General features: G+C 36.9%; 1 protein-coding gene across 1 annotated transcript; it reads left to right on the top strand.

Moving 5' to 3' along the window:
* Positions 1 to 109: 109 nt before the first annotated feature.
* On the top strand, positions 110 to 23979 carry nudt14 (nudix (nucleoside diphosphate linked moiety X)-type motif 14). The gene is made up of 5 exons (XM_077553123.1): positions 110 to 274; positions 9235 to 9278; positions 15479 to 15543; positions 16217 to 16520; positions 19036 to 23979. Exons 1-5 carry the CDS (start codon positions 194 to 196, stop codon positions 19283 to 19285), a joined length of 744 nt encoding a protein of 247 aa, XP_077409249.1. The 5' UTR covers positions 110 to 193; the 3' UTR covers positions 19286 to 23979.
* The last annotated feature ends 1959 nt before the right edge of the window (positions 23980 to 25938 follow it).

Consider the following 25938-nt stretch of genomic DNA (forward strand, 5'->3'; position numbering starts at 1 on the left):
ATCAAAAAAATATCAACTACTTTACACGTAATATCTAATATATTATTATTACATTTCGAGCTGGATGGACCTCTGTTCTGTTGTCCCTGGATGACAGTTGTGTGTGGGTGTGTTGCCCTCTCCAGGCTTCCGTAGGATTCCTTCACTGTCGCTGTGTCAGCGGTGACGGACCAGCATCGCCGCGCACCAAACTATGGACGAGATCAACAACATTGAAGTGGTTCCTTGCACAGAGTCCGATTACCTGAAGCCGTTCCGGGTGCACTACAACCAGGTAAGCTGTCTGCCCGCGGCTGTCAAGATGCGGCTGGATGCTGCGGGTTAGCCCAACCCCCTCCTCTAGTCACTTTGGGAAGCTAGCTAGCACGCTAGCACAACTACGCTGACCTTAAACACAATCGCTTACAGCAACCGTTTATAATCACTTACTGCGTGCACTAAGACATCCGCCTATTTTGTCCTTTACCTGGCAGTGGACTAGAGTTCGATATTGCTTTTTGTTGTTGTGAAACCTGGCAGCTAATGTACACCTCCGGGCTAGCATGCTAACGTTAGCCTGCTGCAGATGTTACAATTGCTGGTCGAGCATGTGCTTTAAAATTGATCGTAAGTGGGCGTATTTAACACAATTTGACATTCTTGGTGTCGTAATTATATGCGTAACAAGCAAGATGTGACTTGTTGATGTCAAGAGCATCACAGAAAGCTGTTTGATTGGAAAGCTCATCCTCTGCAACATCACATTTGATTTACTTTTAAGATGAGTCGGACTGTCAAAAATGTCAAATTGTCTTTCACGTGTCGATCCATTTCATTTAGACTGAAGTAATTCGTGTTGAATGCTCCCTCAATTTTCGTTTTAGTTTATTTCTTCCTGCACACCAATCTTCCCTTTTTTTGTGTACAAAGTAACAATTCATATAAATTGGATGGATTATATAGTAGTTACCCAACACGTGACACTTCACACTGTCTAATAAGTTTTGAGTGGTGTTTCTATGCAGATTGTACATAATGAACTTGTATGTAAATGCTCACAACCTTGCTTATCTTATTTTGTTTTTTTAAGAGAGACTTTTGTATATTCCCCCTGCAACTTTTTTTCAAGTTAATTTCTATAGGTTAAATTGTGCATGTTTTATTTTGTTTTGATTATTATTTTTTTTAATCCTGTAGCAAAATGTTTGGAAAAAAATATATAAATTCTCCTATTAGTGGTGTGTTCACTTACCATATCTACTGCATTTTAGCACTTTATGTTCTTGACCTGTTGACACATCACTTGAAACGGCTCTTTTGTAGCTGTGCCCTCAAGCTCCGTTACCATGGCGCTTATGGCTAGGCAAGTTTCTTTTCACCATTTGGGGTTCACACCTGTGACACGAGGGGGGGTTAAGCTTATCAAGAGAACGGTGGAACAGCTAAAACGGCAGATGGGCAACAAAAGAGATGATGATGGTGACTACCTCTCTGTTCTTCCCTCTCTTTTATCCTTAGTCAGCTCTTAGCCAGATCAGGATGGGTTGTTCAGGGAGTCCCCCCCCCCCCGTCCCCCCCACAAAGGCTTTTCAGGCACACGTCTTCCCTGAAAACCTTTCATGCCGCACAGCACATCTGCAACCTTGCAATCATTGAAAATGGCTCACACTCGCAAAAGGCACTTCTAGTCCGAGCTTTAAGAAGTTTATTCAAGTCGTCATTATTGTTTAGCGATGTTTAGTTTGATCGCTATTAAAGGGACGTGACTGTCCCATGTTGACTCTGGGAAAGGACACACTCACCATTGTTGCTTCATGTGAGTGTTGAATCACAAGTTGCTACTTCATGCAAGCTAATTACCTTCATTTATTCATGATAATGATTTGAATTATTCATCCTCGGTAGCTTGCAGCCTCTGGCCCCTTCGTCCTTCGCGGAATGCACGCATTATGATCTCCAAACACGTTGTTTCACTTCAATTGTTATTGATCGGCACAAGTCCCATCTACCGGGGTATCGTTAAATATCATATCATTTGTAGCTCTTTGACTGCCAAAAACGTTAAATAACGTTTAGTAAAATCCTATGGAGGAGTGCCAAAGACGTTAAAAGACGTTTTTTTCAAAACAGAGGTGAAACTAACCATTTTCTATTGTTGATTACTGAAAAACGGAATAAGGTAGAAAGAAACTTTTTTTTCTGATGAAAGATGAGAGTCCAATCTTTCATTTGGCAGTATGTGTTTCCATAGTCCAAACACATAATTTTCTGTGGACCTTGAAAGATCAGTCAAAAATGCTTAAATCGGCTGGCACCCACGGCATCCCTTTTCTGAAAACGTCTGGCAGTCAATAGGGCTGCTTGGTTATGAAGAAAATATTCGTCCACGATTGATTTGGTAATAATTGAAATCCCGATTAGGGCGGAAAAAAAAAAAAAGGACGATCATTTGTTTTTTGGAGCAAGACAAGAAAATTGTTTAGATAGACAAATAAGTTTCATTGAAACACAAATCATTATGCAAGTTTTTTTTGGACCAAACAAGATTTTTATTAAATGAGTTTAAAAAAAGTGCAACTCAAAATTAGTACTAAAAATATTTTATTTTTGTTTACGATTATGACAATTTTGTAATTGTGGAGTGTAATAATTGAAATTGTAATTGAATTTCGATGAATCGCACAGCCCTAATTTGTAAGGTATTCTTAGAAACAATTCGTGGGGCATTCAATACAAAAATAAATAAAGGCCAGACGGAGTCAGTCTTGCCAACACTTTAAAATATTGATTTTTAATCGATATTTGTTGCATCCCTACAGTGGAATTGAACAAATTAGGGGTGTTGGAAAAAAATCGATTCGGCAATATATCGCGACATTACAGCGCGCCAAATCGATTTTTAAACATCAATTTTTTATGTGAATATTCAACAAAACGTCTTACTTCCACATTAAGCATAGAATAAATAAATACATTTTCATACAAATCTTACAGAGTACATGTACAAGTTTACTGATTAGTATTTTCTAAATTTGAGTTAAAAAAAAAAATAATGACACAGTGGCGTAAAGCAGTGGTGCCCAACCACAGGCCCGGTACCGATCCATGGGCCATTTGGTTTAATAAAAATTAAAAAATTTATGGAATAATCGATTACAAAAAGATTAGTTTGTGAGAGCCCTAATTGGGTTCAATTCAATGCATTCGCATCTTTTAAATAAAAGAAAACGTTTTTCCTGTTCAAATCTTTTTTTTTTTACACCGCTACATGTTGTAATAACAAATGCGACCATTAGGGGCAGTCTGAAGCACTGCACTTCATAATAACAAAATATGCACGCCAACTGCAACGCAACATCTCAGGCGTAGGTGTGTGATGTAGGGATTGCGTTTTAAGGAAGCTTGATAAAGTCTATAAAAAAATAACTTCTGTATAATAAATCTTGAATAGATAAATAAAAGAGTAGGCACATTGTTTGCTCACCTTGAAATTTGATGGATTGTGACAGTTTGTTCCCTTTCCAGTTCTGTGGTGTTCTCACTTTCTTTCTTTTTTTTTCTTTTTTTTTTTAAATAAATACAAGACTTTAGAATAGAAATCATTCATCAAAGGTACCGTAGACAGAATTGAGTGTTTATTTATTTTTTTATTATTTTATTTTTTAATTCATGTGTATACTGCGAATACTCATCACAGGCTGTCGCAACGTGTGGCTCTTTTGTTCCTTTATCTATTGCTGATCATTAGCGGAGCAGCTGTAATGTGTATGAGAGGCCGGCCGTAGAGATCTCAACTGAAGTTAAATCCCGGAAGAAAAAAAAAAACGGGAGAGCATATGTTAGGAAATCAAAGAGCGCTATTGAACTGGAGAGGACGAGTTGATGATTTTTTATTTTTTTTTGTTTCACTTTCTGCGGCAGCTGCCAGCTTTTGTGGTGTTGAGTGGGAACGAGCACAGTAGGTGTACGCGCTCGCCGGTCATCGCGCGTTATAAGCACCTAAAAGATCAAGACGCTACGCCCCTTCTCGACAATGGCTATTCAAACAGGAGCCTGTCATGTTTGATGGCCAAAGCCAGAGGGAGCACATTCATTTCAAGGTCCCGCCAAGCCTCCCCCCCCCCGGCCAAACACTCGACGTCGGCTAATCACTGTGTCGTAATCCACATCGAACATGATTCTGCAGCTCTCCTGGGCCATTTGCACCTGTCCCCCCCCCCCCCCCCCCCAAGACTTTTCTCTCTCAGCAAGAGGGCCTAGTAATGAGGCCAAAACCACCATCTGTGAGTTGTGACAGGATACTAAGAAAGAGAATGGCTGCATCTGTCTGGTATTCCGATTGTGGTCAAATCGATCTTATGGTAGGATTGGGTCGCATTAAACTGGTTGATGGCTTTCAAGTCAAACCTCATCCAGTACGGTTTTGGTTTGGCTGTGTTAAGGTACACAAATCTAGAGTAAGAAGTTGTAAAGTAAACAAAAAAAAATGTTGTTCGTTGATCTCAGCATGCTAACTGTTTGTAGTCTATTTCTTTGGTTGATTTTTGTAGTTGACACAGCTACGGTCATGCTACCTGCGGCGATCACGATGGAGTTTTAATCAGTTCTTCCTGGTTCATACGTCAAGCCACGGACCAAATTTCACCGAAATTCCGCCAGGGAAAATATAAGATCTGTTACCGTTTGGTGAAATTTAAAGCTAGTTTGTCCTATGCACTGTGTGACCAGATTTTCGAAATAAAAAAAATGGCTGAAAAGCAAATAGATAATACGTTCTTACTAGCAACTGTTTAAGACAAATTTACGCCCTCCTCGGAATATATCGTCTGATTCCACATTACTTAAAAGTTTTCGCACAATTTAAAATTCAATCTCAACTTTTCCTCATTCATTTTCAATGGGTCTGACATTGAACTTTGTCTAAGTCCCACTTTCCACGCCCACTTCCATACATAAAGTGCAATGTCCAGTAGGGGTGTGCCAAAAAAATCGATTCTCATTTAGTACGATTCAGAATCAATTTTAAATGTCCCATAATCTATTTTATTTTAATTATTTTATACTGTCTTGCCTTTGTCTGTGTGTGCCTTTATTGGGAGCGCTGTTCATGTTGTACCCGATTTGGCCACTTAGGGGCAGTGTGGTTCCACGCGGTCTGATACACTGTTAAGTTGTAGCCACATTAGAGAGTATAAACAAAGAAGTCACAATCAAGTTATTCTGATAAAAGTTTGTTTTTTTCCAGCGTGGAGCCGTTCTTTTGAGTGATAAAAGTGCCGCGAGTAGCGCGCTAATTAGCATTAGCGAGTCAGACTGGAGTAGCTCATTACAATTCCTTGCACATCTATAGATTGAAGCAAAAAATCATTGCCAATCAAATCATTTTGAAAGAAAAATCATTCTGAATCGAAAAGCCATCGCAGGCCCAAAAATCGGAATCGAATCGTGAGACATCCAAAGATCCCCACCCCTATTGTCCAGTAACCAGGAGGTCGCAGGTTCGATCCCACCTCCAACTTTACTTGCGAAGTAAGTGATATACATGTATACCAACTGACGATCATATCAGGAAATGGATTATAATTTCACTGAAATTAATTAAGCACATGCGTTCAAATTTTAGCATTCAGCTTTTCAGCATTGCCATCTGGTGTTATTGCATTAGCTAATGCTAAATTATTATCCATTATCCAACCATTTTTGCTGTGTTTTGGCAGTTTTTGTAAACTGGCTGGGCCGGTCACCTCGCACCAGTACAGCAAAATGCCACCAAAAAAAAAGCTCATCTGACTGTTAGGCCAGGAAGTCGTTCAAGTTCTGGTACGATGAAAACAAGCGATTCAAATGTTAGCGATTAGATGTAGTTAGATTACTCGCATGAATCGCTATGAAAACTGTGGGATTGACATACGTGGCCCAAACGATTGGCTTGCTGACTGGACCAAAAAAAAAAAAAAAGGCTCAAAACTCGGTCGGGACTTTCTCGGTTGAATTCGGGACGTCCATAATGAAAGAACACATTCGTATTATTTTCACTTTCTAAAATAAGTTCCATTTGACTGCGGATGACTGAAGACAAAGCAAGACTTTGTGGCTGGCAGGTTAAGAAATGTAGGTGTTTCTGTGTGGGTGGCAAAACTTGCAGGACTCAACAGGCTTCACAAATCTTGGCTTGTTTTGCGAGCAAGTGAGGGCGCGGCGAGCTTTGGCCTCGACAGGAGAATTATAGCATGTAAGACAATTGTTAGTACATTAGTAGATTGTGACTGATAGTCCTGATTTTCTTTTCAAAAAAGAGAGCAATGATGATGACGTGTCAAATCGGTAAAATTACCGAATGAGCTCTCCAGGAAAAAAAAAAAAAAAAAAGTCCTGATTTGCCTTTTGACTCACTTTTGCACCCTAGTCAATCAAATCCGATTGCAGTTTATGGACGCAGTTTTCATATTTTTTTTATATTTAAAAAAAAAATAAAAAAATTTCTTCCGGAGAGCTCAGTATTGTTCATTCGGTAATTTTACCGATTTGACATGTCATCATCATTGCTCTCTCTTTCTTTTTTTTTTTCTTTCTTTTTTTTTGGTATGTGGGTGAGAATGTGTATGTGCGTGCGAGTGTGTGTGTATTCATTAGTTCACCTAAAACCTATTTAAAAATCCCATACCTAAACCGAACACTTTCAGCCAGAGTCGCGAGGCCGCAGTTTTCAAACGTTAGCCATATTTGCCGTTGCGTTCGACACGGATAAATGCAGCCAGTCAACGGATGGATTTTCGGATTTAGCGCGCCTGACTTTGATGACTTTACAGGCTTCCGAGACACTCTCGTTGCGACTCCCGCTTAGGCTGCAAAACTGCCCCCGCCAATTCCTCCTCGCTCGTTGGGCTGCCCCGACCGCGGTTATAATCCAATGTGCTAAAATAAGACACCATTATGTCTCGCGTCGGCCTCCCTCGCCGTCTGAGAAGCAGCCGCTAGCCCCGGACAGACACGAGCGGGGTCAAAATCCGATGTTTTGACGGCATCCTGAGAGTGAAATGAAGTGAATTCCATTTTCCCGGAACCCAACCCAGCACACAAAGAAAGTACTTTAAGAAAATGCTAAACAAATTCCTTGACACTTCTGGGTGATGAGAAACACGTGAGGCCGTGTCGGACGCTTCCCACACACAAGAACACTTGATCTCTTTTCTGCCGCTCTTTAATTGCACATGCGATGCTGTGTAATGCTGCACATCCTGTTGATGTGACAACACGACCGCAGGGCACATAAACAGCTATTTCCGAACCTCTGCCATCCAAGCTGAGTGACAATGGGGACGTGTTTGAACATTTAGTCATCAGGATTCCCTCCCTGAAACTTAATCCAGCTTGTAGACGCCCATCTTTTCTTTTTGCAGACAATGCTTTCAAGTCGTTGACTTATTCTGCGCTACGTTTCCGCACAATGCGTCCCCTATCGGTTGATGATGACCTTCTGACATTTGTTATTTGTCTCCTCGAGAGCCTTTATAAATTTGAATAATCTCCGACACAAGATGCTAAAAGGTCAATGTACGGGTCACTGGATACCGAGACAAATTTGAATCAATCATTAAGGGCCCGACCGGTATGTATTTTTTGAGGCCGATGCAGATTTAAAAAAAAAAAAAAAATACAGATTAGCATTTAATCTGCCGATTATTTAAAAATATATATAATGCATAAAGTGTCACTTTATCACAAACTTTTGCAATTAAGATTCTCTGCTTTGAATGACAAGTCCATAGTATGACCTTATCAACAAATTTCATGAAGCATACCGGGTTATTGTATAGATTTTTATGTGTCAATAATAAAAACAGTCTTACTTGTTTACAACTGCTGTAAAGCATTAACCTTTTCTTTTATATATATTTTTAATGTCATGTGAAAACGTGTGTTAAGACAACAACAAAAATACTTGGCATGCATCCTTGAATTTTGAGAAACCAAAGTCTTTGAATCCTTGAAATATCAACTTTATTTTTATTTAATTTATTATTTTTTATTTATTTATATGTAATTTATTTATTTATTATTATTTTATTTAATTTCTCTATTTTTATAAAATAAAAAGAAATAAAAAAGAAATATCAACTTAAAATATAACTTGAAAGGACAATGACAAAATCAAACAATAAGAAAGTGAAATAAGAATAGAATAAACTAAAAAAAAGAGCAACTGAAAAAACAGGAAGAACAAATAATGACTGTTCCTGTGCATTTTGGCCTCTTGGAGGCAGTGTGGTGCCGTGCATCCATGATGTACACATTTAAAGTGAGTACAGAAGAAAGTCGCGATTGAATTCTATTGAAATAACTAATTGTTCACACATTGGGACGAATTTGTGCCTTTGCGTAGTGTTATCTCACTTGTGGGTATGTGTTCCTACAGCATTTGTGTGTGAATATTCATTATTTGAAGGAAAAACACTCCCGAAGTCGATGCTAACTTCCGGTTAGCGTTTGAATGGGATCCTCCCATCGTTTTTAGCATTAGCACTAGGCTAGCGATGTTTTAAAAACGAAGCATGTGTTGTATTTAAATATACAGCGGATGTAATTCTTATCGCCGTGTGTTTAGTTTTACAGTTAACTCCAACTGCGGTGCCATTAAACAGTTTAAAGGACGCTTGGGGGACAACAGAATAACCCGGAATAACATACGCTTCGCACTTGCTAGTTGCTAATGCTACGCAAGCAAAATGGTGCATTCAGGGTACTTTCACAGCGTGGGAAACTTGGGGATTTCTTCGTAAGTGGCCATTTGGCCCAAATTTTGGCCGATGTTTGAAGGCCAATAATCAGCCGATTATAATCTACCACTCATTTTAAAATGTTCTTAAAATGTCTGAACCTTTCACCATCATTTCACCATTCTCTTGAATTCCAACTGTTGTTTGTTCCTTTATTGTCTCATATCAAAATGAGAATCCTATTCACTTTCAATGATATTTGATCTAAGAGGCAAGTAGCCAGGGTTCAAGATGCATGTCACAATTTACAATTGAGCATCGGTTTAAAAAAAAAAAAAAAAAAATCTGATTGCTTTAGCAGTATCCCGATTGAATAAATCAAAGTGGATTTGACATCCTGACTTCAAGGAAGCCCTGCATCAAAGGGACGATTATAGCTGCACGTAAACTCCCCTAACCAGAGCGTTTCAACATTTTCGATATTTATTTATTTATTGCATGTACTCACGCTTTCTGTTTCCATCTGATTTCTTCACAGAATGGCACAAAAAAGTCCTGGGACTTCATGCGAACCCATGACAGGTAAACCACTTTCTAGCCTAAATCTCAATTTTGACCTCTATTGAAACGTACGTTTCAAATCAGGTTAAAAAAATGGAAGGTTTGAGTAGGTTTTCAAAGCTTTTGATTATGCTTCAATCAATTCCACGCCGTTCAACAACGTGATAACGAAAATGAACAAAAAACTTTTAGGTCAAGTTCTTTATTTGATTGAAAAAAGAATCTGTATGTAAAGGCCGACCATAGAACTAAACTGGAACATAATTTAACTCATTCGCTGCCATTGACGGCTATAGACGTCAAAAATTCATTTGAACAATTTTTATGAGTTTAACATTATTTTGCCATTTTTGTTAACAAGAGTATGAAAACCTACAATTTATTTTTGTACATTTACAGATATAAAATTTGTGATTAATCGTGAGTTAACTAGTGAAGTCATGCAATTAATTACGATTAAAAATTTTAATCGCCCGATGCCCCCAATTTTTAATAATCTTTTCTTAAAAAAAAATATATATATATTTTTTTTAAATAATGTTTTTTTTTTTTTAAGAAAAGAAACTCACGATTAATCACAAATTTTATATCTGTTCTAATACCCCAATTTTTTTATTTTTAATGTTTTCATACTTTTGTTAACAAAAGTGGGGGGAAAATGTTAAACTAATAGAAATAGTTAAAATGAATTTTTGACGTCTATAGCCGTCAATGGCAGTGAATGAGTTAACTCTTTGACTGCCAAAAACGTTAAATAACGTTTCGTAAAATCCTATGGAGGAGTGCCAAAGACGTTAAAAGACGTTTGTTTCAAAACAGAGGTGAAACTAACCATTTTCTATTGTTGATTACTGAAAAACGGAATAAGGTAGGTTTTTTTTCTGATGAAAGATGAGAGTCCAATCTTTCATTTGGTAGTATGTGTGTTTCCATAGTCCAAACACATAATTTTCTGTGGACCTTGAAAGATCAGTCAAAATGCTTAAATCGGCTGGCACCCACGGCATCCCTTTTCTGAAAACGTCTGGCAGTCAAAGAGTTAAAAGCTACCTGTGCCAAATGATTTTTGTGTGTGTCAATGTGAGTCTTGTCAATGGTTATAAATGTGTAAACTTCACAGGGTGCCCTGTAAGCGAAATGTCACACTTTTGTGTCAAAACCCTGCTTACTACTCCGTTTTGCCAGGGGTGCACTAATACTGCCGACTGCGTCTCAGGTCATTTAAGCCTCCATTCCTCTACTATTGACCCCAAACAGAGGTCCAAATGAAAAATAGTCCCACTGAGACCAAGGCAATCTCAAACCTGTATCTAAAAGAAGAAATAGCCAACTCGTCTCAAGGCTGCCCAAATATTATTTCCCGTTTTGACATGTAATGAATGGACCAAAATTTGTTTTGCATTTCTGTTTAAGTGGGCTTTACAGTTTCCCCTCTGCAGTTATGTCTACGCTTTAGACGTCTAAGAGAATAATGGGCAAGACAGTTGTAGGTTGTGTATAATTAGTTTATCAATGGTATCATTTATCGATTTCTTGTAGGGCTGTCATTATCGAATATTTTTAGAATCGATTAACTCATTCACTGGCATTGACGGCTATAAACGTCAAAAATTTATTTGAACTATTTCTATTAGTTTAACATTTTTTTCCCACTTTTGTTAACAAGAGTATGAAAACCTAGAATTGTTTTTTATTGTACATTTAGAACAGATGTAAAATTTGTGATTTAAATTAAAAAAAATTAATCGTCTGACTAGATGATTGTTAAAAATTAGGGGCGTCAGGCGATTCAAATTTTTAATCATAATTAATCGCATGACTTCACTAGTTAACTCACGATTAATCACAAATTTTATATCTGTTCTAAATGTACAATAAAAAAAATCTAGGATTTCATACTCTTGTTAACAAAAGTAGAATAAAATGCTAAACTAATAGAAATAGTTCAAATGATTTTTTGGACGTTTATAACCGTCAATGGCAGTAAATGAGTTAATCTGTCGATTATTCAGTCGATTAATCGACTAATCTGATTTATTTTAATCTTGCATTTTTCCCCGATTACTGTTTGGAAAACAATGACCAAACTGGTGACGTAGTACAACATCAATCCACTTTTTTTATTTTTATTATTACTCTATGAATACAATATAAGTGCAAAATAAACACCAATCACAGGTTAATTAAGTAAAAACAGCAATTGCCGTATTTTGATTAAACACAAAAGATAATCAGTCTTCGTTCATGAAGGACTACAGAAATCAGTGAACGATTACTGTTGATATTCTGAAATCAGAGGATTTGGACCATTTTTAATTAGAAAATGTCTCCAAACGATTACTCGATTATTAAAATAGTTGTCGATTAATTTGAGGATCGATTACTTTTGACAGCTTGAGGGCTGTCGAATCGAAATTCAATTACAATTTCAATTATTAGACTCCGCAATTACAAAATCGGCATAATCGTAAACAAAAAATACACGATTATTAATACTAATTTTGAGTTGTTCCAATGTATTTATTTTCACCTTTTTTTTTTTTTTTTTAAAATGACTAATTTAATCAATCGTGTTTGGTCTAAAAGGAACTCGCATATTTGTTTGAAAGAAATTTGTTTTGTCTTAATAATTTTGACACGTTAAAGCATTTTCTTGTTTTGTACCAAAAAACTTATGATTGTCCTAATCGTGATTTTTATTTCAATTATTACCAAATTAATCATGAATGCCTCATTTCTTGTTTGGTTTGTTCCAAGATTGGTACGTTTTTCGTCGTACCTAAGATAATATCCAGAATGGAAATGCATGTTGATCTAAAAAAAAAATAATAATAAAAAATCGGACCTTGCACTTTTGCAAATTTCTTTAAATCGACTTCATGATCTTTTTGGCTAGGACAGTGACACTTGTCCTATCCCAAAGTGCTCACTCAGGACAGATACGATCACATTTCCGACCACGTGTGACCGATTACTTTTAGCAGCAAACACGAGCGTGAGAAGAGCGACGAACCGGGTCAAATCAACCAAATATGTGACTTTAAGCTCTCTTCACTTGTTGCGACGCTAAATGACGGAAATAATACTTTTGTCGCGAAAACTGTCGCAAAATAACCAGCATTTGTTGACTGGAGTAAAAAAACTTGTGCTTTGAGACCATTTTAGGGAAAAGGAAAAACAGCCACCTTAATTACCGTGACTGCGACGACCACAGAATGTTCTGAGGGACGCTATGATAAACATGCAGCGGTGCCACAAAAACATGAGCGCACTTGGTGGCTAGACTGCCATTGTGTTGTTATTTTGACACCTTTGTGTTAGCGGTGGCAGACTGGCGCTTTCCAAGAAACCAGATGTGAACCCCCCCCCCCCCCCCTGAAAAAAATCTGCCGTGCGTAACCGCAACTTGAAATTGCATGGGAATGCTGAAAGCCGAATGCTTATGAAGTAAATGGAAAGATAAATGAGGTGGAAATTGCAAAATATTAATTGTAGTTGAAAGATAAATGAATAAAAAAGAGCACTTGAAGCCGGGAGGTGTGAATTTTGGAAGCAAGATGAAATTTGTATGGAAAAGTGTTATTTGAAAGTGACCTCCATTCATTTACATGGAAAAGTGGAACTATTAGGGGTGTTAGAAAAAATTGATTCGGCAATATATATTATTATTTTTATTATTATATTATATATATACTGTATATATATATTACAGCACGCAATTCTCGAATCGATTCGATATGCGGCCGAATCGATTTTTAAACATCAATTTTTTTAAATGGGAATATTCAACAAAACGTCTTACTTAGCGTTAGGATTCACACATGAACTCGTTCATTGCCATTGACGGCTATAGACGTCATAGATTCATTTGAACTATTTCTTTTAGTTTAAATTTTTTTTTCTACTTTTGTTAACAAGAGTATGAAAACCCAGAATTATTTTTTGGGTTCATTTAGAACAGATATAAAATTTGTGATTAATCGTGAGTTAACTAGTGAAGTCATGCAATTAATTACGATAAAATAAAATAAAAATCACCTGATGCCCCTAATTTTTAATAATCTTTTCTTTTTTCTTTTTCTTTTTAAAAGAAAAGATTATTAAAAAATAAATAATTAATTAAAAAATAAATAAAAATAATAATTTTTTTCGTAATTTTTGGTACATTTAGAAGAGATATAACATTTGTAATTAATCATGAGTTACAATTAAAAAAAATGATCATCTGACACCCCTAATTTTTAATAATCTTTTCTTTAAAAAAAATAATTGTAATTATTTTTTTCCAATTTTTAATAATCTTTTTTTTTTTTTTTTTTTTAGGAAAAGATTATTAAAAAATTAGGGGTGTCAGGCGATTACCATTTTTAATCGTAATTAATAAGCAATGTGGAATAAATACCCCGGAAGGCGGGAATTTTTAAAGCAAGTTGAAATTTGAACGGTGTAAATCGGATGTATTATGTGGGAGTCATGGCAAAAAAAAGTGAAAATAAAATGCTATAATACGTTAAGAAGTTCGTTCAGACAATCTCAATAACAATAACATTGCGCCAGCCATGATATAAACTCTCAATGCTTCTCTTATTTTGGAAGAAATCGCATAGGAGCTGTTTTGCTACTTAACTTAACTCCGACGGTGGAGTTTAAAGCCCCCTCGAGAAAGTAGCGCGTTTAACCATGCATGGGAAGTCCCAAGCGCCGTGGTCGAACCATTAGAGCGTTTTGTCAGTGGAAAGCAGCAGAAGAGTTGTAAATGGCGTGGAACACTTCGAAAAGACCCGGAGCCGTCTCGAGGGACTGCTTCCATGCCTCGGGGCTGCATGTCCCACTTTTCTTTTTTTTTTTTTTGTGCCTCAATCTGTTGCTGCATAATTGTACCTTTACACCAGCTCTGTGAGCGTTAATTGCTTGAATGTTTGTGAGGACAGATGTGATGGTAAAGATGGTGATATCTGTATCGTCTTTAAAAAAAAAATAAAAAATTATTCATTTTTTTATAAACCTTACGGCCGGTAATAGATTAATTTAAAACTACTAAATATTTAAGATTTTAGATTTTTTCGTAAATATATATATATAATTATTTATTTATTTATTATTATTATTATTATTTTTAATAATTTAGGGAGGGCTTAAGAACATTTTAGGTAGGTTTGAACCCATGAAATAAATCTAACGACGCCATTGGCAGCTTGATTTCCATTTGTGCAGTTCTGGTTTAATTTTCATACGGCATGTTTTGGCCCTTCTATGTTTAAAATCCATGCTAATTGTCAGATGAAGGGGGAAGTAATATGCTTGTGAATGGAGTCAATAGTGGAGGAACTCAATGTGTGCCTCAATATTAACTCATTCACTGCCATTGACGGCTATAGACGTCGAAAATTCATTTGGACTATTTGTATTAGTTTAACAGTTTTTTTTATTGTATTAGAACAGATACAATTTGTGACGTCATGCGATTATTTTTTTTTATAATCTTTAAAAAAAAGATTAGGAAAAAAATAAAATATGTATATTTAAAAAAAAAAAGATTATTAATAATTAGAGGCTAAAAATTAAATTATTAAAATTTGTAAATGTGCCATTTTGCTGTTTTTTTCATAAGGTAGTTTGGGATTAAATTTTGGGTCTCTTATCTTATTGTAGAATGAATTACATTTAAAAAAATAAAAATAAAAATTTGGATGTAACTACTCGTCTACTGCATTTATTAGTGCTTCAAATGTATTGGTTAACAAACAATCATAAACTGTTTTTTTAGGCGATGGATCATATATTGTGTAACATGAAGTAGTTATCTAGTGTGAATTGTGGGCAGTTTAGGTAGTAATTAAGTAAGTGACATCAATGCAGATATTGAGAGGATGTTGACTTTAGGCTTTCATTGTTACTGAACATATATTAGAAAAGTGAATATCTTCATCCTCAATTGATGGAAGCTATTGAAAAAGCTCCCCAAAAGGAGTTTCTTTCTAAGCAAGTTGCGTAAGGTCCCTTTTCTTCATGGGAAGGGCCGGGAATCGTTTCCTCCCGCCTCGGACACATCCGCTTTCCCAACAAAGGCTTGCAGGCTCCCCTGTAATGTATTTGCAACGCCTCTCCACATCCAAGTCTGCACGTATATATATATATATATATATATATATATATATATATTTTTTTTTTTCTTAATATGTATTTGTCTAAAAGCTTTGTATTTGCTCATTTCTCCTCAGTGTGTCCGTGCTGATATTCAACACCACCTCCCACTGTTTTGTTCTCGTCAAGCAGTTCCGTCCAGGTATGTTTTTATTATCTGCCCACCAGCTTTGGAGCGCACGACACATTTTTGAAATGTACCCTGGGGGGGGGTGTGGCTTATTTTTTTAATTTTTAACATTTCACTACCAAATCAGGTTGTCGCACACATTTGCCTCAGTATCGTTGAGAAGGAAAATGCAAAGCTACTTATATATGCCATTTTCACTGAAGCAACCCCCTTCACTCCCGGCGTTTTTACTGGATTTTGCAAGGCCCGCAGAATATTGTGATCTATTGCTATAAAATCATGGAACCTACCAAAAGAAAGATTAGAGTCTCTTCTTTCATCAGGAAGAAAAAAATATGTATTTATATCTGTTTGCAGCAATTGGCATTAGAATATAGCTAATTTCATCAATATTCACATTCCTGGTGAAAATACTGGGGAAAAGAGCTTGTTACAAAATGGCTGATCTCTTATACTCTGCTGCCACCTGCTGGCCATTTTTTTGTAATTACTACCATTGCTTTAAGCGACCTCTTCATGTTAGCTGTATCAAAGCCTTCTGTATACTAAAGTATAAAAAACGTATTAATACGTATTTTTGGAGCGAAAGACTAAATATGAAAAAAAACGTAGTTATACGTTTTTGGGTTTGAATGAGTTAAGTAAGAAATAAACATGCAAACTAATATGAATTCCGATCCTCCAGCTGTATACATGTGTGAGTGGGAAAGGACCAAGACGCAGCAGCCATGTCAGGCCACTGAAAAAACCGAGGAGGGGGCCACCGAAGCAGTCGCCTCAGGCTCCGAGAGTCAGGAAGGCCAGGCGGACACGGAGGCGGGGAGCTCATCCGCGTGGCCTCCAGCGGCCACGGGCATCACATACGAGCTGTGCGCCGGGCTGGTGGACAAACCCAACCTCTCCTTGGAAGAGATCGCCAGACAGGAAGTGCTGGAGGAGTGTGGCTACGATGTGCCAGTTTCCAAACTCAAGCGAATTACTTCTTACAGGTGAGTGAGCAGTACGAGCGTTCGCTCACCATTTAGGATGGATAAAGGCAAAATATTCTTAAATCCATCTTAGATCCATAAAGTCAAAACCCTGCCACAGTTTGGCTTTAACCCCTGATGCTAGCTAGCTAGCTAGCTAGCTCCCTAGCAGGTAAACTAGCACCATGGGAGCTTGCCAGAGAGCTAGCTTGCTAGCTAGCACCTGAAAGCAAAAACCATGCCACAGTTTGGCTTTAACCCCTGATGCTAGCTAGCTAGCTCCCTAGCAGGTAAACGAGCACAATGGAAGCTAGCTAACTAGAGAGTTAGCTAGCTAGCACCTGAAAGCAAAAACCATGCCACAGTTTGGCTTTAGCCCCTCATGCTAATTAGCTAGCTAGCTTCCTAGCAGGTAAACAAGCACCAGGGGAGCTTGCTAGAGAGTTAGCTAGCTAGCACCTGAAAGAAAAAAAACATGCCACAGTTTGGCTTTAGCCCCTCATGTTAATTAGCTAGCTACCTTCCTAGCAGTTAAACAAGCACCATGGGAACTAGCGAGAGAGTTAGCTAGCTAGCACCTGAAAGCAAAAACCATGCCACAGTTTGGCTTTAGCCCCTCATGCTAATTAGCTAGCTAGCTTCCTAGCAGTTAAACAAGCACCATGGGAACTAGCGAGAGAGTTAGCTAGCTAGCACCTGAAAGCAAAAACCATGCCACAGTTTGGCCTTAGCCCTTCATGCTAATTAGCTAGCTACCTTCCTAGCAGGTAAACAAGCACAATGGGAGCTTGCTAGAGAGCTAGCTAGCACCTGAAACCATGCCACAGTTTGGCTTTAGCTCCTCATGCTACCTAGCTAGTTAGTGCCCTAGCAGGTAAACGAGCACCATGGGAGCTAGCTTTAAAAAAAAAAAGGGAGCTAGATAGAGAGCTAGCTAGCTAGCACTTGAAAGTAAAAAACCCTGCCACAGTCTGTCTCTAGCTCCTGACCAGGTAAACAAGCTAGCTAGCACCTGGGGCTAAAGCCAAACTGTGGCAGGGTTTTTACTTTCTGGACTGCCGTCAGGTGAGCCATCCATCTTTAAACATTACTCGAAAGCTGCAGTCAGGCCACAGCAGCAAAAAAAAAAAAAAAAAAAAAGCAAAAACAATCCCACATCAGGCAGCCGCACCTGCGCAGCCGTGACGGACAGCTCTCATAACTGTTCTTTTGATTTGACTCCGGCGCCTCCTCCAGCTTTGTTGGTGTAGTCTATGGTCGATATTTAATAGATGGGTATCAGCTTCACCCTCATGACCCTGATGAGGGTGCTGTCGACGGAAGTGCACTGTGCGGTAAAGCTGAATGCTCAGGTCACAGTCTGCTGTGATGCACTGGGATGATTTAGGGTGCCGGGTAAATGGGCTTTGTTGCGCTTTATAAGTAGTGAAAGAGTCACATGACATGTCTCACACTGGGCAGGATGTTATTTGGGGTTGCAACTGTTACACGGTATCTGATGCATCAGATATTTACATCGTTGTCTAGTCTGTACTTTTAACAATACTCCCTTTTTGTTGTTGATTTTTTGCAGCTTGGTACCTGCATTAAGGCCAATTGTTTATGTAGATACTGTGTTCAAATTAGTGCTGTCACTATTGAATATTTTTAGAATCGATTAATCGAGAGATTAATCGACTAATCAGATTTGTTTAATTTTGCATTAAAATGTATGACAAAAGCATTTTTAATAAGTTTATTTTGATTTTGATTATTTTGTTTATTTACTAGTGATTGGTGATTATTTCATACTTCATATTCGTATATAGTGATTAAAAAAAGGGGGGGGGGGGGTTGATGTTGTATCATGTTTCCGGTTTGTCATAGTTTTTTAAAGTAAAAAGAGATATTTGCAAATGTCTTTTTTTTTTTTATCAAACACAGAAAATAATCAGTCTTCTTTCGTGAAAGACTACAGAAATCAATAAACAATTATTGTTGAAAATCAGAGGATTTGGGCAATTTTAAATTAAAATATGACTCCAAACGATTACTCCATTATTAAAATAGTTGTTAATTAAATTGATAATCGATTACTTGTCGATTAATTTTGACAGCTCTAGTTCAAATGGGAAGTTTCACATTATATTGCACTAGAGAATAAATGCATAAAATACAAATTTTGATTAGTGCTGTCACTATCGAATATTTTTTTAGAATCGATTAATCGATCGATTATTCAACCGATTAATCGACTTATCGGATTCATTTTAATTTTGCATTAAAGTGTCTTACAAAAGCATTTCTTCCCTGATTACTGTTTACTAATTTATTTTTATTATTATTATTATACTTATTATCATGTATTTTTTCTATCATTATTAATGATTGGTGGACTAAGTTATTGATTTGGTCATTGTTTTCCAAAGAAAAACAAATGTATGCAAATGTGTTATTGTTGATGAATTTCATACTAATTGGCCCAATTTAGATTGTGAGCGCAGGGCGCCATTTTGGTTGCAGCACACAGTTTATCGTGCCCCCGTTCTGTCTCCAGGTCCGGCGTGGGAGTGACGGGCTCCAAGCAGACCATGTTTTACGCCGAGGTATCCGACGACAATTGCGTGAGCGCGGGCGGAGGTGAGCCGCGGGAGGGCGAGCTCATCGAGGTGGTCAAAGTACCGTTGCACGAAGCCATGACCTTTGCCTACAACGAGCGCATCCCCAAAACCATGGGCGTCATATTTAGCTTCATATGGTTCCATAACAATATGTCTCCCAAGTACAAGATCTCCACTAATGTGTAACCACTTTTATGTCAAACACTGGCCCAGCACAGCTTCTCACCTCCTCATGCTTTCACTTTTTTCTTTTTTTTTGACATCTGGCAATGTGTATTTTTTTACATGTTGCCTTCCTGAACTTTAATGTGATGTCCATACTTTTCCTCAAAGCAAACTGCCTCAGCAGGCTCTCTTGGACTTATCGACCGGTTTGATTTTTTTTTTTTTTTTCGATGTATGGCACCATTGATCCAAAATGGCCGCATATCACTGATTTTTATATGTCTGCCCAAGAGAGCCATAATTCATTCATAAAATGCATTTGCTGATCTCCTTTTTATGCTGTCAAGAGTTTCTGCTGAGCAACCTCGTGCACCCGGTTGATTTTTTTTTAATCTTCATTAGAAAGCAAAAGCGTGTCCCTCGGAACCAATTGTTACTCAAGATGGAGTCAAAAACATTCCTTTATCCTGTGATCCAGTAATGCAAAAACGGCTCATCGTGGTCATTGTTGCGCCATGTTGTTAGCAAAGCCTCAAATTCATTTCTTGTTTCCTAAAAAGTAACAAAAAAACATGCCCAACCAAAACAATCAACCCAGAAGACAAAATGGCTGAAACAAAAAAAAACTTTAATCAGTTTTTGGTTTTAGCATATGTTAGCTCAGCACCGTTAGCTTAAAAAAAATGACGTGTTTGTATACAAGCCACCTATCGAGTGTGAAATTATACAACCAAGCAACTAGGCATGGGACAATATGTTAACCCTAAGCAAAAATATCACAGTATTAAAAGTACAATTCTCAAAAGACTTTTTAAAAAAGTTTTTTTTGTGTGTGTTTTTTTTAAAACAATGAACACAATCTTTTTCTTCTTGTTTTTTAAACAGAGGATGTCAACTGTCAAACCAGAGGTGGCAAATCCAGGTCCAGAAAGTAAAAACCCTGCCAGGGTTTGGCTTTAGCCCCTGAAGCTAGCTAGCTCCCCAGCAGGTAAACGAGCACCATGGGAGCTAGCTAGGGAGCTAGCTAGCTAGCACCAGAAAGTAAAAACCCTGCCACAGTTGGGTTTTAGTCCCTGATGCTAGCTAGCCACCTAGCTAGTTCCCTAGCAGGTAAAGGAGCACCATGGGACCTAGCTAGAAAGGGTAGCTAGCTAGCACCTGAAAGTAAAAAGCCTTCCACAGTTTGGCTTTAGCCTCTGATGCTAGCTAGCTCCCTAGCAGTTAAACGAGCACCATGGGAGCTAGCTAGGGAGCTAGCTATCGAGCGCCTGAAAGTAAAAACCCTGCCACAGTTTGTCTTTAACCCCTGATGCTACTTTGCAGGTAAACAAGCACAATGGGAGCTAGCTAGAGAGGTAGCTAGCTAGCACATGAAAATAAAAACCTTGCCACAGTTTGGCTTTAACCCCTGATGCTAGCTAACTAGCTAGCGCCCTAGCAAGTAAACGAGCACCATGGGAGCTAGCTATGTAGCTAACTAGCTAGCACCTGAAAGTAAAAACCCTGCCACAGTTTGGCTTTAACCCCTGATGCTTTGCCACCTCTGCAAACTATCAAGTGAAATATAATGAATTAAATTTGGCACGTTCACACATAAACAATATTATTCTTCAAGAATCAAAGCAGCAGTTTGCTAAAAGCTCAGGTCCAAATATGAAAATGCTTATTCTTTTTCAGGGAGAATTTGTGTGATGATGACCAGCATTTAACGTCACATTTCAAATGTACTCGCAGCAAAGTTTCAATTTTGTCAATATATGTGAAAAAGGGCTGGTACCACATTTGGGGGGGGGGCGGAGAATTTCTCACTACTAGATAACCTCATGAATTCATTTTTACAATCAGATCATAAATTGTTGACTGCTGAGTGACTGTAAGTTGGGAAAACTGTGCAAACATGTCGGAGTTAGCTTTGGAAATGCTATAAGCTATACAGTGTAAAAGTGAGAATTGTTTTTAGGACACAACTGTGACGGATCTCTTTTTAGCGCAAAACAACTGAAGACAATCAGAACTTAAGCTATGAGGTCATTTCCTGTATTCAAATAATCAAACAATTTCCTAGAAGAATAAGCAATAGTGTTTCGGGTGTATTATTTTCGATAGCCATACCTTGACGCGGGGTTTAGTTTGATGACTACTGAGAGACTCAAGCAATCAAATTTTTTTTGTGCAAAAAAAAAAAAAATCGAAATTTTTCAATACACTGAAGACGTGCAACTCTAAATTCAAACGTGCCGTCGTCGTTATGCTTCTCACGGCCCTCCAGGGGGCGCATGCACTTGTTTTGATGGATTCATTAGCATAATAGCGCTCAAATAGTGTTTTTCTTTGGCACTGCAGACCTAATTCATCAAAGAACTGCAATATCATCGTCATCGATGATGAACAATTTTAATGAGTTGGAGCGACGTGGTAAGCGTCTAGAATTTTTTATTTTTTTTATTTTTTTTTCAAAGCCGCGCTTCCTGAAGAAGCTTTTGATGTCTCTTGAGCTTGTTCTTTTACGATGTGGTGACCCAATCTTCACTGCTACTAAATAGGCATGGACCGATACTAGATTCTGATCTTTATCAAGGTATTAAAATTACAGCTTTAAAGCTAGAGAGGTAGCTAGTTAGCACCTGAAAGTAAAAACCCTGCCACTGTTTGGTTTTAACCCCTGATGCTAGCTAGCTCTCTAGCAGGTAAATGAACACCATGGGAGCTAGCTAGGTAGCTAACTAGCTAGCACCTGAAAGTAAAAACCCTGCCACAGTTTGGTTTTAACCCCTGATGCTAGCTAGCTCTCTAGCAGGTAAATGAACACCGTGGGAGTTAGCTAGACAGCTAGCTAGCTAGCACCTGAAAGTAAAAACCTTGCCGCATTTTGGTTTTGACCCCTGATGCTACCTAGCTAGCTAGCTCCCTAGCAGGTAATCGAGCACCATGGGAGCTAGCTGGGTAGCTAACTAGCTCGCACCTGAAAGTAAAAACCCTGACACAGTTTGGTTTTAACCCCTGATGCTAGCTAGCTCTCTAGCAGGTAAACGAACACCGTAGGAGCTAGCTAGAGAGCTAGCTAGCTAGCACCTGAAAGTAAAAACCCTGCCACAGTTTGGTTTTAACCCCTGATGCTAGCTAGCTCTCTAGCAGGTAAACGAACACCATGGGAGCTAGCTAGAGAGCTAGCTAGCTAGCACCTGAAAGTAAAAACCTTGCCGCATTTTGGTTTTGACCCCTGATGCTGCCTAGCTAGCTAGCTAGCTAGCTCCCTAGCAGGTAATCGAGCACCATGGGAGCTAGCTAGCTAGCTACCTAGGGTTTTTTACTTTCTGCACTTGGATTTGCACCGCCTCTGCTAACTATCAAGTGTAACATAATGAAATCAATTTGACACGTTGAGGTATCATTCGCAAATGTTGTCGCAATCTCGATTTGTGAAAATAGCGGTATCGGTTCGTAGCACCGGCGAAGATTGGCTAACCACATGTACTGGTTTAGGGTTATTAATTTTAATCGATAAATCAGTAGAATGAATGGAAAAGTCGGATCGGGTCGACATATTCAGTCAAATTGCTTCCGATTGGCTATCAAATGTGATCTGAAGAATTGTATTAACGATCAATCCGTTTTCGATGTGCCTGTAGTTTTGTTCTGCTTTTGCAAAGACGTCTGCCCCCCCCCCACCACCCCCGAAAGCTGTATGATCCTACGTGTGTCCTAAACATAAAAGTTAATATCTCGCATATTTTTCATATGAAGAAACATTTCACCGTGAACATTTTGCAAAGCCATTTTGTGACTTTTCCCCTCTGAAAGCCATACACTCCCTCTCTTAACGCGAAATGATAATTGAGGTTAGATGCCCGTGTCATTCGTGGTCGCACCTTCTACCTCCGTCACTCGGGCACGCCACACGACTATTTTGTGCCTGTTTGCTGTCTACCAGGCGCTGACATATCCAACTCGGCATCGCGTCAGAAATTTCCCAAAAACGATCGCATCGGAGAAGAAATCGTTTTCCGTGTTTAATGTCCCCCAAGACTATGCTGTAGTTGCTTCTTTAACTTTGACTGATTTATTTAAGTGTTTTTTTTTTTGTTTTTTTTTTAAATAAGGTGCTATGTTGAGTGTTGTCCAAGTGAGACGAGTGTTAAATTAAGAGTTGATGCGTGGGTGTTGCAGTTCACTCTGAGCAGCAACCGATAATTAATCGGTCTCACGTTTTCACGAGATAGCACAGCTAAATTTTTCGATTTATTTTTTAGCAGACTCGTAGCTGGTTTTCCGCAAACAACTTGGGTGGTAATCCGCTAGAAAAGGTTTCATAGTGCAAGCTTTTATGTTATTACCAGAAATGCAAAATATTTTTTTTTAATCACAAGGTCGACATAAAAAAAATGTGTTTTTGTGTGTTTCTTTCCTGGTGTTTGCAGATTGAGTTCTTCTTCTTTTTTTTTTTAAAAAAAAAAGTATTTTCTCAAAGACAGGCATACGTACGTGATTTACACTTTATTAAGAGTGTTTGATCTTTGTGGATGTTGTTTTTCTGTAATGTTCCAAATCTGTTCAATTAATTACTTCAATGTTAATATATTATACTTTTAAAACATGAGATTCTTGGTACCATCAAAACGGTGTATATTTCAATATGATACTTTGCATGTGCACTAACTGTGATGGATTAAACTGCATTAAGTTTAAATAAAATGGGTTGGATGCCCCAAAAATAATTTGGAGCAATTTGTCATCTATTTATTATTTTTGAAGATTATCATTTGGGCTGATTATCGGCACCATACCAAATATCGGCGCCGATAATTGCCTTTTTTTTCCTTTTTTTTTTCAAATCTGATGGCCGATAGATCAATTTAGTGTTTAGTATTTAGCAGTATTCCCTACAAGGGATAGACTGATATATATATATATATATATATATATATATATATATATATATATATATATATATATATATACACACATGCAGTGTGCAATTTAGGTTTGGCATTTTTTCCCCAAAATATTCTATATTTGTAGCATTTATTATACTATATAAAAAAAATGTTTACACACTTCCGTACTGCACTTTTTGTTTTCGTTTTGATATAAAACAAAAAAAAATTTTTTTTTTGCAATTTTGTAAATCTTGATCTACTTTAGTAAACTAGAGAGAGTTATTATTATTATTATTATTACTTGATTTAAGTGTTAATTTATGTTTTTAAGACATATTGATGACCCTGGGAGCTCCCCTGATTTTTTTTTAAATTAGAATTTTAAAACAAAGATGTTTCTTGATGATATAATTATCTATTATCAAAGTTTTTTTTTTTTTAACATTAATTTTTTTTTTTTTTGCAATTTTGTAAATCTTAATCTACTTTAGTAAACTAGACAGAGCTATTATTATTATTATTATTACTTGATTTAAGTGTTAATTTATGTTTTTAAGACATAATGATGACCCTGGGAGATCCCTGATTTTTTTTATTAGAATTTAAAAACAAATATGTTTCTTGATGATATAATTGTCTATTATCAAAGTTTTTTTTTTTTGATGCAATTTTTTTTGTTGTTGCAATTTTGCAAATCTTGATCTACTTTAGTAAACTAGAGAGAGCTATTATTATTATTATTATTACTTGATTTAAGTGTTAATTTAGGTTTTTAAGACATATTGATGACCCTGGGAACTCCCCTGATTTTTTTTTTAATTAGAATTTTAAAACAAAGATGTTTCTTGATGATATAATTATCTATTATCAAAGGTTTTTTTTTTTATACATTAATTTTTTTTTTTTTTTGCAATTTTTGTCAATCTTAATCTACTTTTAGTAAACTAGAGAGAGCTATTTTTATTATTATTATTATTACTTGATTTGTGTTAATTTATGTTTTTAAGACATATTGATGACCCTGGGAACTCCCCTGATTTTTTTTAAATTAGAATTTTAAAACAAAGAAGTTTCTTGATGATATAATTATCTATTATCAAAGGTTTTTTTTTTTAATACATTATTTTTTTTTTTGCAATTTTTGTCAATCTTAATCTACTTTTAGTAAACTAGAGAGAGCAATTTTTATTATTATTATTATTATTACTTGATTTAAGTGTTAATTTATGTTTTTAAGACATATTGATGACCCTGGGAACTCCCTGATTTTTTTTTTTTAATTAGAATTTAAAAACAAAGATGTTTCTTGATGATATAATTATCTATTATCAAAGTTTTTTTTTTTTTTTAACATAAATTTTTTTTTTTTTGCAATTTTGTAAATCTTAATCTACTTTAATAAACTAGACAGAGCTATTTTTATTATAATTATTATTACTTGATTTAAGTGTTAATTTATGTTTTTAAGACATATTGATGACCCTGGGAACTCCCCTGATTTTTTTTTTTAATTAGAATTTTAAAACAAAGATGTTTCTTGATGATATAATTATCTATTATCAAAGATTTATTTAATTATTTTATACATTAAGCAAATCTCAAAAGTGGTTCAATAAACATACGTCAACGCTTTTATTGAAAACGAACACCGGCTTGTAAAACCATGAATGTGAAAGAAGCACTTTCGATTCAGCCGCTGGCCCGTTGCCAACATCCTCCGTGCATCAGCGCGCGCCGATAAAGCCAAACTGGATGCGGATCACAAAAATGACGTGACGCATTTATGCGAAGAATCCC

This window comes from Vanacampus margaritifer, chromosome 19 (genome assembly GCF_051991255.1).
Source record: "Vanacampus margaritifer isolate UIUO_Vmar chromosome 19, RoL_Vmar_1.0, whole genome shotgun sequence".
NCBI classification, from domain to species: domain Eukaryota; kingdom Metazoa; phylum Chordata; class Actinopteri; order Syngnathiformes; family Syngnathidae; genus Vanacampus; species Vanacampus margaritifer.